The following is an 11,935-nucleotide window of genomic DNA, read 5'->3' on the forward strand; positions in this document are numbered from 1 at the left end:
GCCCGCCTTCTCGGGCTACATCCGCCCCGCCCGAGCGCCACACGACCGCGAACTACAACTCCCAGACCGCCCCGCGCTCCTGGACCCCTAGCACATTTCCGCTCCTCCGCTCCACTTCCTTCGCTTCCCGACAGTGGTTGGTAAGTCGGTTCGTCCTTGGCAGAGGCCGCTGGACAGTTCTGCCCAAACCTGTCGCTAGCTCACAATTTTTCTGTCCCGCTCGGAAGTCTACGCGGACGCTTCCGGGTCACGCGGCGCAGACACCAAGAGTCATGTGACACCAAGATGGCGGCGCCGCGGTAGCTGGCTACGGGTTGTGGCGTCCGAGGAGCCGCGACGGTTTCTGTCCTCGGGCCGTGGGGGCGGCAACGCTTGACTGGCCCCTGCGGCGGCCCGTAGCCCCGCGTTAGGCACCGGTTCAGGGCTTGGCTGTTGCTGTCGCGGTGGGTTCGGGGGAGTGCCGGTGACCTCGCTGCAGGTGTCCTGCGCCGGACGCTCTCGCCCGAGGAGGAGGAGGAGGAGGAGGAGGAGGAGGAAGAGGAGGACAACCGGCCTGCCGGGTCTTCTGGACCTGCGGAGTCCATGGGCTTCTGAGGGCTCTGGAGGAGCTATAGCTCTGAGGGGACTGTGGGAGTTCGAGTCTTCGAGAGTGTGAGGGGCAGCCTAGTACCCCTGAGGGCGCAAAGAAGACCGCAGGGACTTTGCTTCCTCTTCCAGAGGCCTTGCTTCCCTGCGTTGATTACCCCCTCATTCTTTCTCACTTCCTCTCAATGTTCTCTCCATATATCTGGAAATATGATCAGCGCCCCTGACGTGGTGGCCTTCACCAAAGAGGAGGAGTACGAGGAGGAGCCTTACAATGAGCCCGCCTTGCCCGAGGAGTACTCGGTGCCACTCTTCCCCTTCGCCAGCCAGGGAGCCAACCCATGGTCCAAACTGTCCGGGGCCAAGTTCTCTCGGGACTTCATCCTTATTTCCGAGTTCTCCGAGCAGGTGGGACCCCAACCCTTGTTGACCATCCCCAATGACACCAAAGTTTTTGGTACTTTCGATCTCAATTACTTCTCCTTGCGGATCATGTCTGTGGATTACCAGGCCTCCTTTGTGGGCCATCCGCCTGGTTCTGCCTACCCCAAGCTGAACTTTGTGGAGGACTCCAAGGTGGTGCTGGGAGACTCCAAGGAGGGAGCCTTTGCGTATGTGCACCACCTTACCCTGTACGACCTGGAGGCCCGGGGCTTTGTGAGGCCCTTTTGCATGGCTTATATCTCAGCGGACCAGCACAAAATCATGCAGCAGTTTCAGGAGCTCTCAGCTGAATTTTCCAAAGCTTCCGAGTGCTTGAAGACAGGCAACAGGAAGGCATTTGCGGGAGAACTTGAAAAAAAACTGAAAGACTTGGATTACACCAGGACAGTGCTGCACACGGAAACGGAGATCCAGAAGAAGGCCAATGACAAAGGCTTTTACTCATCTCAGGCAATTGAGAAAGCCAATGAACTGGCTAGTGTAGAGAAGTCCATCATTGAACATCAAGACCTGCTGAAGCAGATCCGCTCGTACCCTCATCGGAAGTTGAAGGGGTCTCCTTTGTGTTCTGGGGAGACGGAGCACACCCAGGATCAGGCCAGCCAGGCAGCCACTACCTCTAACCCTGATGAGTCTGCTGACACAGACCTTTACACCTGCAGACCTGCTTATACCCCGAAACTCATCAAAGCAAAGTCCACCAAGTGTTTTGACAAGAAGTTGAAGACCTTGGAAGAGCTCTGTGACACTGAGTATTTCACCCAGACCCTGGCTCAGCTCAGCCACATAGAGCACATGTTCAGAGGAGACCTGTGCTACCTCCTGACCAGCCAGATTGACAGAGCACTTCTAAAACAACAGCATATAACAAACTTCCTCTTTGAAGATTTTGTGGAGGTCGACGACAGGGTGGCAGAGAAAGAAGAGAGCGCACCCCCTAGGCCCGTTCCAGGCAGGCCGCCTTCTAGGTCTCTGGAAGAATGTCCGATTCCTCAAGTGTTAGTTAGCGTTGGTTCCTACAAGTCCAGTGTGGAGTCTGTGCCGATCAAGATGGAGCAGGAACTTGGAGATGAGGAGTACAGGGAAGCGGAGGTGACAGAATCGAGCAGTTTTGACCCCCAGGAAAACTTGGACTACCTGGATATGGATATGAAAGGGAGCATCAGCAGTGGCGAAAGCATCGAGGTTCTGGGCACGGAGAAGTCCACCGCTGTGCTGCCTAAGTCTGACAGCCAGGCCAGCCTCACGGTGCCATTGAGCCCCCAGGTGGTCCGGAGCAAAGCGGTCAGCCACAGGACCATCAGCGAGGACAGTATTGAAGTCCTCAGCACCTGCCCCTCGGAGGCCCTTATCCCTGATGATTTTAAGGCCAGCTACCCAAGTGCCATTAACGAAGAAGAATCATACGCAGATGATAGCGAGGGAGCCATCCACTTCCAGGCAAGCGTCAGCCCGCCGGAGCTGGGTGAAGCAGAGGAGGGCAGCCTAGAAACCCCCCCGTCACAAATAGACTCCTCCTGCTGCATTGGGAAGGAGAGTGACAGTCTGCGGGTGCCCCTCTCCCCTCCAGCCCACACCCCCTCGGAGCAGGACGGAGTAGTGAGCATCCCTCCGCAGCGCTACAGGCAGAAGGACCAGGGGTTCCGTGTGGACTTTGCCGTGGAAAATGCCAGCTCTTCCCGAGACAACAGTTCCGAAGGCTTCCCTGCTGATGAGCTGGATCCAAACCGCCTGCTGGCGAGCCGGGATGTCAGTAAGACCAGCCTGGACAACTACTCGGACACTACCAGCAACATGAGCAGTGTAGCCTCCACCAGCTCAGACAGGACTCCCTCTTCTGCTCACCCCACCGGCCCCTCTTCCGAGAGGCATAAAAAGAGGGCTGGCCAGAACGCCTTAAAATTCATCCGTCAGTACCCCTTTGCCCACCCGGCCATCTACTCCTTGCTCAGCGGGAGGACACTTGTGGTCCTAGGGGAGGATGAGGCCGTAGTGAGGAAGCTGGTGACAGCGCTGTCCATCTTTGTCCCCAGCCACAGCCATTTCGCCAAGCCGGTGAAGCACTGGGTCTCCTCTCCTTTGCATATCACGGATTTTCAGAAGTGGAAGCTTATCGGCCTGCAGAGGTAACTGGTTACCCGCGGTGGGGAAGGGCCCCATCCCGTTAGAGACGAGGCCTCAGACGTACATCCCTCTGGGGGAGGTGCACAAGGTCGCGAGGTGGGCCCGGAATTGGGCAACCTGGCTTCCACACTGGGCCCTCAACACTAACCAGCTTACTCTGTAACTTTTGGCAGATCATTCCCTTTCTCTGGCCTTCTGTTTCCTCGTCCCTCGCATGAGGGGTTGCCGTTCCGAGGTGGTTGCCAACCCTGGTCTGCGATCTGCCGTGTCAGAATTATATAGGAGAGTTTTTTTTAGGTCATGGAGTTCCGGGTCCCACCCCCCAGAGATTCTGGTTCACTTGGTCTGGGGTGACACCTGGAGTTTATCTGGTGTCCAGCAAGGTTTGGGGAACAACCGAACTTGGAGATCTCAGGTTCTCTCTGATTCTCAAATTCACACTATGGTGTAAATGACTGAAGAGACATCGCCTTCTGAGAAAGGGCCGTGGTAGTCTCAGAAGGTGGCAGCCATCACTGGTGACAGGGACATCAGGGGCTCCAGTGGCTTTCACTCCACTGTCCTATTTGCCTTAGGAGGCTGTGTTTTTTTCCCCTAGAAGTCTGTGTTCATAAGGAAACGAAAGAGCCAGTTCCTCCTTTCTCTGTCTGATTGCTTTCTATCTCATTTTCCCACAATACTTGTGTTGCAGTAGACTCCTTTTCTTTTTTCCAAATACTGCTTGGCAAGTTGTCGGGCCCAAGGGTCTCTTTCCCTCGGGGTACGCACGGGGTTCAGCTTCCTCGTTTCCTTCTCTGCACCCCGCTTGGCACATCTGTAAAACAGAGGTGCTGACACAGCCAGTCTGTGCTTCCCGTGCCGCATGGGAAGAGAGAACACTGCAATCAGGAACTGTTCGTTCCAATTTTCCGACTCTCCTTTTGCATCGGTCCCTAGTATCAGTGAGGTCCCCGCCACCCGAGTCGCCTGGCGTTTGCCCCTCTTGGAGAAGTCACGCGGCCCTCGCTCTAACCCTTGCTGCGTGTTCAAACTAAACAATAAATTAAAAGGGTAAAAAGGCTTTCCTCGGGGTCGTGGTGGTGGCATTTAAGCAAGTGGCGCCTCCACGGCCTGCCTCGGCTCACTGGCCATGCTGGTGGGTGCTGGGGTGCCATCTGCAGGTGCCTGGGCAAGGCCAATGCCTTGGAAGAATTCATAGTTGAGGAGGGGAGACAGATGTCAGGGAGGAGAGTGTCAACAGCGGGTGCATCGTGCGTTCTAAGAAAACAAAGGGGGGGCGACTGAGTGACGGGTGGGAAGCGAGGGAGAGGGGCACCTGGGGAAGGCTTGGGGTCTTTGGCTGAAGGCACCAGGAGGGCGAGCTTGCCAGTGTGGGGGAAGAGTGATGACATGGGGACTTGGTGTGACGTGGCCCAGACCCCTGGACCAGCCCCTTCCTCGGGCTGCACAGGAGACCACCGAGCGGAGTCCTTGCTTATGGCTGCAGAACCAGGCTCAGGAGTGAGAGGCTGCACTGGGCGCCCTTGCGGACTTTGTCCTTCCTCCCGGGATCCGGTCCCTCTGCTGATGCCAGCTCTGTGCTCGGGTGTAACCCGTCAGTCCCAGCAAGGCAAGGGCTTTTCAGAGATTGCTTTTGCCCCTGATCTTGGTGGAAGAATGGGTCCGTGCCCCTTGCAGACACATACCTCTTCTCCGAGTCACTCCCCTCGCCCCACCCTTGACCTTTTTCCCTTTTTCTCCCTCAAAGATGGAAAATCTAAAATGCACATCAGTCTGTCTTATCCAGGACCAGGCTCAGGACAGTCTTGCCCTTCCCAAAGGTCTTCCCCAAAATTCCCTCCTTAGAATGTGCCAGGATGGCAAAAGAAGTTCATCTCTTAACGCCACCTCTGTCCCGTTGGGTACGTGGCTGGAGGGCTGCGTTGAGGATTCTGAGGCCTGGGCGGGGCTGCCTTGGGCAGCCTGCTGTGATCAGCTCATGGAGTCTGTGGCTGCAAGAGAGGGTAGCTGGTGGGCGGGCTCCCTGAAGTGGAGGAGTGAGGTGGTCTGAGTCCCTGGCCGGCCCTACCAGTATTCATCCACCGTGGGCACCTGAGCAAGTCGCTCCTCCACTCGAGGCTTTGTTCCCTCCTGAGAAAATGAGAGGGTTGGATCCCTGAATGATCATTTGCTAAATATTTACAGAGGACTGTGAAGTGCTAGGCACTCGGCCCACTGCCAGAATCATAAGGCGAGTCAGCCGTGGTGCGTCCCCGTGACAGGGCAAGCACGGTCTTCAAGGGGGGGTCCCTCACGCCAGTCCCAGCTCTGTCACCACACTGTCAGCTTGACCTCTGAGGCTGTTCGCATCTGCAGATGGGGTTGCCAAGACCTGTCTCGTGAGAGCGGGTGTGAAAAGGCCCATTGCATCTGGTCTGTGTCTGATCAGTTTGAGTGCGTCTCTGGTAACCTAGCGGGGACGCATACACCGTCGAGGGAGGCAGGCCGAGGCAGCAGACGCTGAGTGCGGCCCTCACCAGCCCGGCTTTGGAGCCTTTAAGCATCTCTCTGTGAAGGCGAGAGGCCCATCAGAAGTGACAGACGAGAGCATTGCAAACAGCCCCGAGTGGGGAAGTGTCTCCTGTTGCTCACGTTCTCAGACCTTCTGGGCGTGCACAGATGTTGGGTATTAGCAAGGTCTGCCTCCAGAGGTCCTGCTCTGGTGTGAGATACAGTGGGTGGGGGCTGGAGGCCTTGTTCCCTAGGGGCCGTGTCACCGCAGCGGGGACTGGATTTGCCGCAGCTCTCCCAAGGAAATCCTGGGAGGTGAGCAGCAGACACCATCTGAACGTGTCCTGAGATGAAAAGCCGTGGAGTCGTGGCCTGGGGTGGGTAGGGAGGGGCGCTGTGGGTGCTGTGACCTCAGGTCCTGATGCTTCCACTGTCGGCCGTGTGGATTTGGACCAGGCCTCTCCTCTCATTCATTCAGCAAGGCTTGTTGCACACGCCTGTGAGCGGGCTTCTGGGGCTGTGTGGAGCTGCAGGAAAGGGTCACATCTAGAAAGAACGTAACGCCCTGTGCTCGCCCTTTGAAGTGCTCAGAGCTCTGGGTATCAGTGGTGAGTCATCCCAGCAGGCAGAGCCAGTGTTGAAACTGGGAGGCAGGAGGAGGCCCATCTGAGGATCAGCATTAAAGAGTAGTAGTAGAAGAGGGGCCTTTGTGTGGCCGTGAACTTCCTTGCCCGGGGGGAGCTCCGCTCTAGAGGGGGTTGAGTCCGTGTGCTGGGTTAATCTGGAATCAGAACTGTGATCCAGGAGAGTCTCTCCCCAGTCAGGTGCTTCGACTCCAGCTAAAACCAGCTGAGATGATGAACTGTTTTTGAAGACTCTCACCCCCACAACTGCCAGTTTCATTAGCCCTTGATTTTTTTCCCCCTAAAGTAGGCCTTCTGCCTGGAGATGCTCGTGAGTTGGATCCATCACTTATGGGTATGAGATGGGCAGATAATCATGTTGGTTTCCCATTATTTTAAATCAAAATGAAGGATAAGTGTATTGCTACCAAGTCGCAGGAACAAGCCCCGGACAGAGCTCAGTACCGATGGGAAGAAGTGCTAGTTGCGGGCGGGGGGGCGGTCAGAGGCCTTGGTTGAGTCCCGGCTCAACCACTCTAGCTGGCGGACCTTGCGTGAGCCACGGCCCCGCTCTGGGCCTCAGTGTTCGCGTCCGCCCACAGCCTACCCCCGGCCTTGGGACGGACCGTAAGGAATCTAAGACAGGTGTGGGAGGTGAAGCGTGAGGCTCTCAGTGCCGCCGAGGACCAGAGGTGTGGGCTCGCCTCTTTCCATGCTGCCTCGCCCCCTGGTGAGGAGCGTTGTGGGGAAACACATGGAGGAAGAGTTAGACGGAGCGGCATCTTCTGAAGAAGCGGTGCTCTGTAGGTGAGGGTAGGTGTGGGGTGCCAGAGCTCCCCGGGAATGGCCGGGCCTGAGGCAAGGTGTTCAGCACGACCGGTGGCTGGAGTGGAGCGGCAGGAGGACGGGGTGAGGCCTGGCTTTGCTGCCGCGCAGAACCTCGGGGGGCTGGATGTGCCTAGCTCGAGGAGGCCTTTGGCTTATGGACTGGGCCCCTCCTGGGGTGGGGCTTGTGGGGCAAGGGTGCCTCGGGAGCTGCCTGAGCACATTGGTAGTGTGACTGAGGAGGGCCGTGTCCCCGAGAAGCCAGTGAGCCGCCCGTAGGTCCTGCTTCCTCATTGCCCACGTGATGGGGGCCACAGCCCACTGCTTGCCTCATGGTCTTCAGGACACGCGGCCCATGGGGCTGTTTCCTCATCTCTGTGACCCTGCTCTTGTGTAGTCCCAGGTTCTCGGAGCCCACCTTTGTTGTAAGGTCCAGCTCCGAGGCTGTTCCTCCAGAACCTTCCTGGCCCCGGGCCTCCCCCTTTCACTCCAGGTCCTGTGTGCATGTCTTTTCTTCCCAGCTGACCAGGCTCGTGCCTCACTCCCTCTTCCGCCCCCAGCTCACTGCCTGGCATATAGTAGATGCTGCTAACTGTACAAGGACATGACACCACCCAGGAAGGAAAAAACAAAACGAGATTGCCTTAGTCCCCCAAGTGCCTGTCAGTCCTCTGTACACAATACCTGAGGCCTAACCCAAGCTCTCAATTCCAGACGTGTGTCAGTCCGTGAAATCTCTGGTCAGCTAGACCTTTGCCAGACTGCAAGGCTGGCGGACTCTGGCTGCTCTGGGAAGACCGATCTAGAGGGTTTTAAGGCGCTGCTTACTAGGGCGGGTCACCCTGACCCCTTCCCTCGTTGAGCAAGCCCTCCGCTTGCCTCTGCTCCATGGATGCCATCGTGGGCAGTGGGCCAGGAGGCCAGATCAGCTAGTGCCGGGCCCGCAGGAGCTCCGTGCGCTGGGAGAGACGGGGCATAGATGGCCGGCACCGCCCTGCTCGGTGCCAGGCTGATGGGACTGAGGCCCAGGCACTGTCCTAAACACGACCAGTTTGGTCTCTGCAGTGACCGCCTGAGGCAGGACCGGTTATCTCTGTCGGACAGAAGGGGCTCAGAAGGGTTAGGGCACTTGGCCGGGGTCACAAAGCAAAACAGCAGAGACGCAAAGGAGGGGATCACGGGCGGCCGGGTAAGGTTTGAGTTGGCATAGAAGCGAGTACAAATGGAAGGGAGGGGTGTCCCGGGCAGAGCATTGAGGTCCGTGATTGTGGGGCCCCACCGAAAGCGTGGATGGCTGCGAGGAAGTCACCGTGGCCGTAACAGGCAGGAAGTGGGTCGCGCAGGGCCTGTGGGCCACGCCCAGGCACTTGAACTTGGTCACGAGGGTGGTGAGGAGCCCTTTGAAGAGCATCATGATCAGACTTGCCGCCCGGAAAGAGCCAGTGAGCGTTGGCTGGCGGGAGCCGGCCCCGGAGACGGGCGGCCCACGCAAGCCGCCCCCCTTGACGCTGGCCTGTGTGTTTCAGGGTGGCGCCCCCCGCCGGCGCCGGCACGCTGCACACCCTGGGCCGCTACAGCCGCTACACGAGCGTCCTGGACCTGGACAGCAAAGCGCTCCGCTGCCCCCTCTACAGGGGCGCCCTGGTGCCCCGGCTGGCCGACCACCGCACTCAGATCAAGCGGGGCAGCACCTACTACCTGCACGTCCAGAGCACGCTCACCCAGCTCTGCTCCAAGGCCTTCCTCTACGCCTTCTGCCACCACCTGCACCTGCCCGCGCACGACAAGGAGACCCGGGAGGTGGTTGCCGGCCGCCAGGCGAGCTTCCTGAAGCTGAACCTGGGCCTGGTGAACGAAGATGTGAAGGTGGTCCAGTACCTGGCCGAGCTGCTGAAGCTGCACTACACGCAGGAGGCTCCCGGGACCAGCCGGCCCACACTCAGGTTCGACTACGTCCCCAGCTTCTTGTACAAGATCTGAGGTCCGCCCCAGCCACTGTGACCGAGACCTGTGACTCAGGGTACGGGGAGGGGAGGGGTTGGCGTGAGCGAGGGGTCCTCTGAGCTGTTGAGACTTCGGGTGTCATCGGGCGAGGGAACCCGGGGTGGCAGCCCTGGTTCCCGGGTGGCGTCCGGCGGTCTGAGAGGCGGGCTCGGGCAGAGGCGGGCGCCTGGCTCTCCGCCGGCGTCAATAAGGACAGTGACAGGCTGCTCCGCCAGGCGAGGAGTGGCCCCTGGGGTCGGGAGGGGGCCGCTTGGCTTCCTGAGGACTGGGAGGCGGGCTGGGAGAGAGCCAGCACTCTCTCGATGGAGCGGGACGAGGGCAGAGAGGTGAAGCCCGGACGGGAGGGGCGTGCTGGCACGGTCAGCTCCCAAAGACTGGGGCGGCGAGATCAAGGGAAGCACCGCATTCACTGGCACGGTTTAGCGGGAAACAGGCCGACAGAACGTCCATTGCCTCATTCAGATCCCAGCTGGGGTCCTTCACTCGGGCCCCCTAGAGCCTGTCATCCCCGAGGAGGCCCCCAAATGAGTGAGGTGGAGGGAGGCAGCTCTGCCTACGCTGGGTGGTGGCAGACATGGAAACTTCTGGGCCCTGGGGCTGCAGGGAGAGCGAGCAGCACTCTGTCTGGTCCTGGCTTCCTCACCAGGCACAGAAGTGCCTGTGGGTGGGCTTTGCACCTGCACCCCCCGGGGCGGCAGGATGGGCTCGAGTTAGGCGCTCGTCCCTGCTCGTGAGTGAGAACCACTCTCGCAGCTGGAGGGCCCGGGAGACGGGCAGGGCCGCTGGGCCACGAGGCCGTCAGCACAGTGCAAGGGATGAGGAGCCAGCAGGCCTCTGGGGCGCAGCCCGCCAGCCTTTCTGGCGCAGTGAGTCTACACTGTGCTTTCGGGGAAGGTCGGCAGGCATGCTGGGACTTGGCCAAGGTTCCCCCCCCCCCCCCAGTCCTCCACCCGCAGCAAACCTTTGCAACCACTTCACTACCTCTTGCAGGGTCTCGTGGGCACGGCGACAGCGGGGTTCTGCTCAGCTGCGTGGTCTGGGGGGGCAGCCCAGCTAGCGAGAACCCAGGGCCAGGGTCTCCTCCAGGAAGGAGGAAAGCCTCGTGTGGCTGTCTTCGTGGATCTGCCCCACGTGGGCCTCACCCCTGCTCACTCCTGCCCGCACGCCGTGCCCTCAAATACATGCACCTCACCGCTGTCCACTCCCACCCCACGCGGGCCCCCCAGATATGGTTACCTCACCAGCGCTCACTCCTGCCCCACGCAGGTCCCCCAGGTCCACTCACCTCCCAGCAGCTCACTCCCAGCCCCACGTGAGTCCTCCCTTCGGGGAAGGACACAATCCCTGCCTCACCCGCCGTGACCTCCCTGACGTTCCTTACAGTTGCCGTTGGTTTGTACGTGGAGGGTTTCTTGCAACCTTGAAATTTTTATACTTTTGTTTTTTCTTTTTTATGGCTGCTTTTTTCCTCCAAGTAGGGAGAACTCTTAGTATGACCGCTTTTTAACGTGTCCGGGACAGTTGTGCTGCAGCAGACCTGGCCCAGCCACGACGCGGCTGCTCCTGAGCATTCGCGTGCGCGTCTCTGGGCGCCGCGTACTCTGTAGTTGGGGTCTCGCCGTCGAGACCTGCCTACCCGTCGGCTCTGTGGCGCACCGTGGAGGTCACGTAGGGGAGGCAGGACCCCGAGGGGCGTTAGCGTCCCGTCATTCCTGCCGCCCTTTCCTGGCCCGGCTCCTCTTCACGCACGCGGCTACGGCCCTTGGGCCCGTGGCCATCGGCTTCTGGTCAGGGCCCACGGCCCTGGCAGAGGGGGTGTGATTTTGCTTCTGAGCCTGTGACTGAGAGAGAACCTTCTGCGGCAGATGGTCTGTCTACACGCCACGGGTCTTCTTTGTACCTGTGCCCATTGCACACGTTCACACACAGAAGAGTCGCCAGGGACGGCTTGGCAGCTTCGAGATGCGAAGTGTGTGTTTGCACGTGGGGAAGGCTGCGTAGGAAGCCTGTTTCTCTCCGCGGGCTGCCCCCCTTCGTTGCTGCCTCCAGTGTCCCCCGTGTTCAAGATGCCGCTTTGCTAACTGGGTGGCCCGCTGCTGTCTGCTTACGCCTCTGGGGACGTGACCTTACAGCATTTTATCTCCAAGGCGGGAGAGGTCTCTGGGGTCCAGATGACAAGACTGAAAGTGTTCGTCGGCACCACCGTTGCTTTTCACTCCTGTTTCACACCGTTGTGGATTCTATACAGTTTAACCGTACTGTCACCTGGGAAACTGATCAAGGCAGAAGGTCAGGCATGCGGGGCCTTCCAGAAGCTAAAGCCATCGCTACCACGGTCTGAAGTAGATGTCACTTTGGAGGGGGTTTGCGTGGAAGCTCGGTCTCAGGGATGGTTCCGGAGGCCCCAGAATTCTGAGGCGAGGGATCAGGCGGGTGTGAACAGAACAGGTATGTCCCATCCTGGGGCCGGCCTCAGAAAGAGCAAGTGAGGAAGGAGTGTCTCCCTTGAGTCGTTCCTTCATGGCTTCACGGGCCAGTAGGTAGACTCCAGGTTTTAAATTTTGGTTAAAGTCTAACTTGCCATTGTGGCAGTTTCATAGGGTTGCTGGATGCCAGGTGTGTTTTTTTCCAGGGGGATTTCAAAGTGGTCCTGGGACGGAGCCACTTCGGGCAGGCACTTGAGACCGTGGAGCTGCCCTTCCCAGACCCCCTCCACTTTGGAGAGCTGGAACCCGCTAGAAGTCCCACATCTGTAAATCTTAAGGTGTGGGGAGCCGTATGCAGTGGGACCGAGCTCTTTAAGAATTTTCATTTGAGGTTTGTCTCAAATAAAACGTTTT

General features: G+C 59.0%; 1 protein-coding gene across 1 annotated transcript; it reads left to right on the plus strand.

Moving 5' to 3' along the window:
- Nucleotides 1-269: 269 nt before the first annotated feature.
- On the plus strand, nt 270-11,935 carry SMCR8 (SMCR8-C9orf72 complex subunit). Its single transcript, XM_006749669.3, has 2 exons — nt 270-3,155; nt 8,618-11,935. Exons 1-2 carry the CDS (start codon nt 796-798, stop codon nt 9,069-9,071), a joined length of 2,814 nt encoding a protein of 937 aa, XP_006749732.2. The 5' UTR covers nt 270-795; the 3' UTR covers nt 9,072-11,935.

The sequence above is a fragment of the Leptonychotes weddellii genome, chromosome 15 (genome assembly GCF_054177405.1).
Source record: "Leptonychotes weddellii isolate Sample4059 chromosome 15, ASM5417740v2, whole genome shotgun sequence".
Classification (NCBI taxonomy): domain Eukaryota; kingdom Metazoa; phylum Chordata; class Mammalia; order Carnivora; family Phocidae; genus Leptonychotes; species Leptonychotes weddellii.

Excerpts from the sequence above, each read along its gene's own strand:
- SMCR8 (XM_006749669.3), top strand. The coding sequence starts at position 796 with ATGATCAGCGCCCCTGACGTGGTGGCCTTCACCAAAGAGGAGGAGTAC. Across the intron at positions 3,156-8,617 it reads AAGCTTATCGGCCTGCAGAG|GGTGGCGCCCCCCGCCGGCG; the intron begins GTAACTGGTTAC and ends TGTGTGTTTCAG.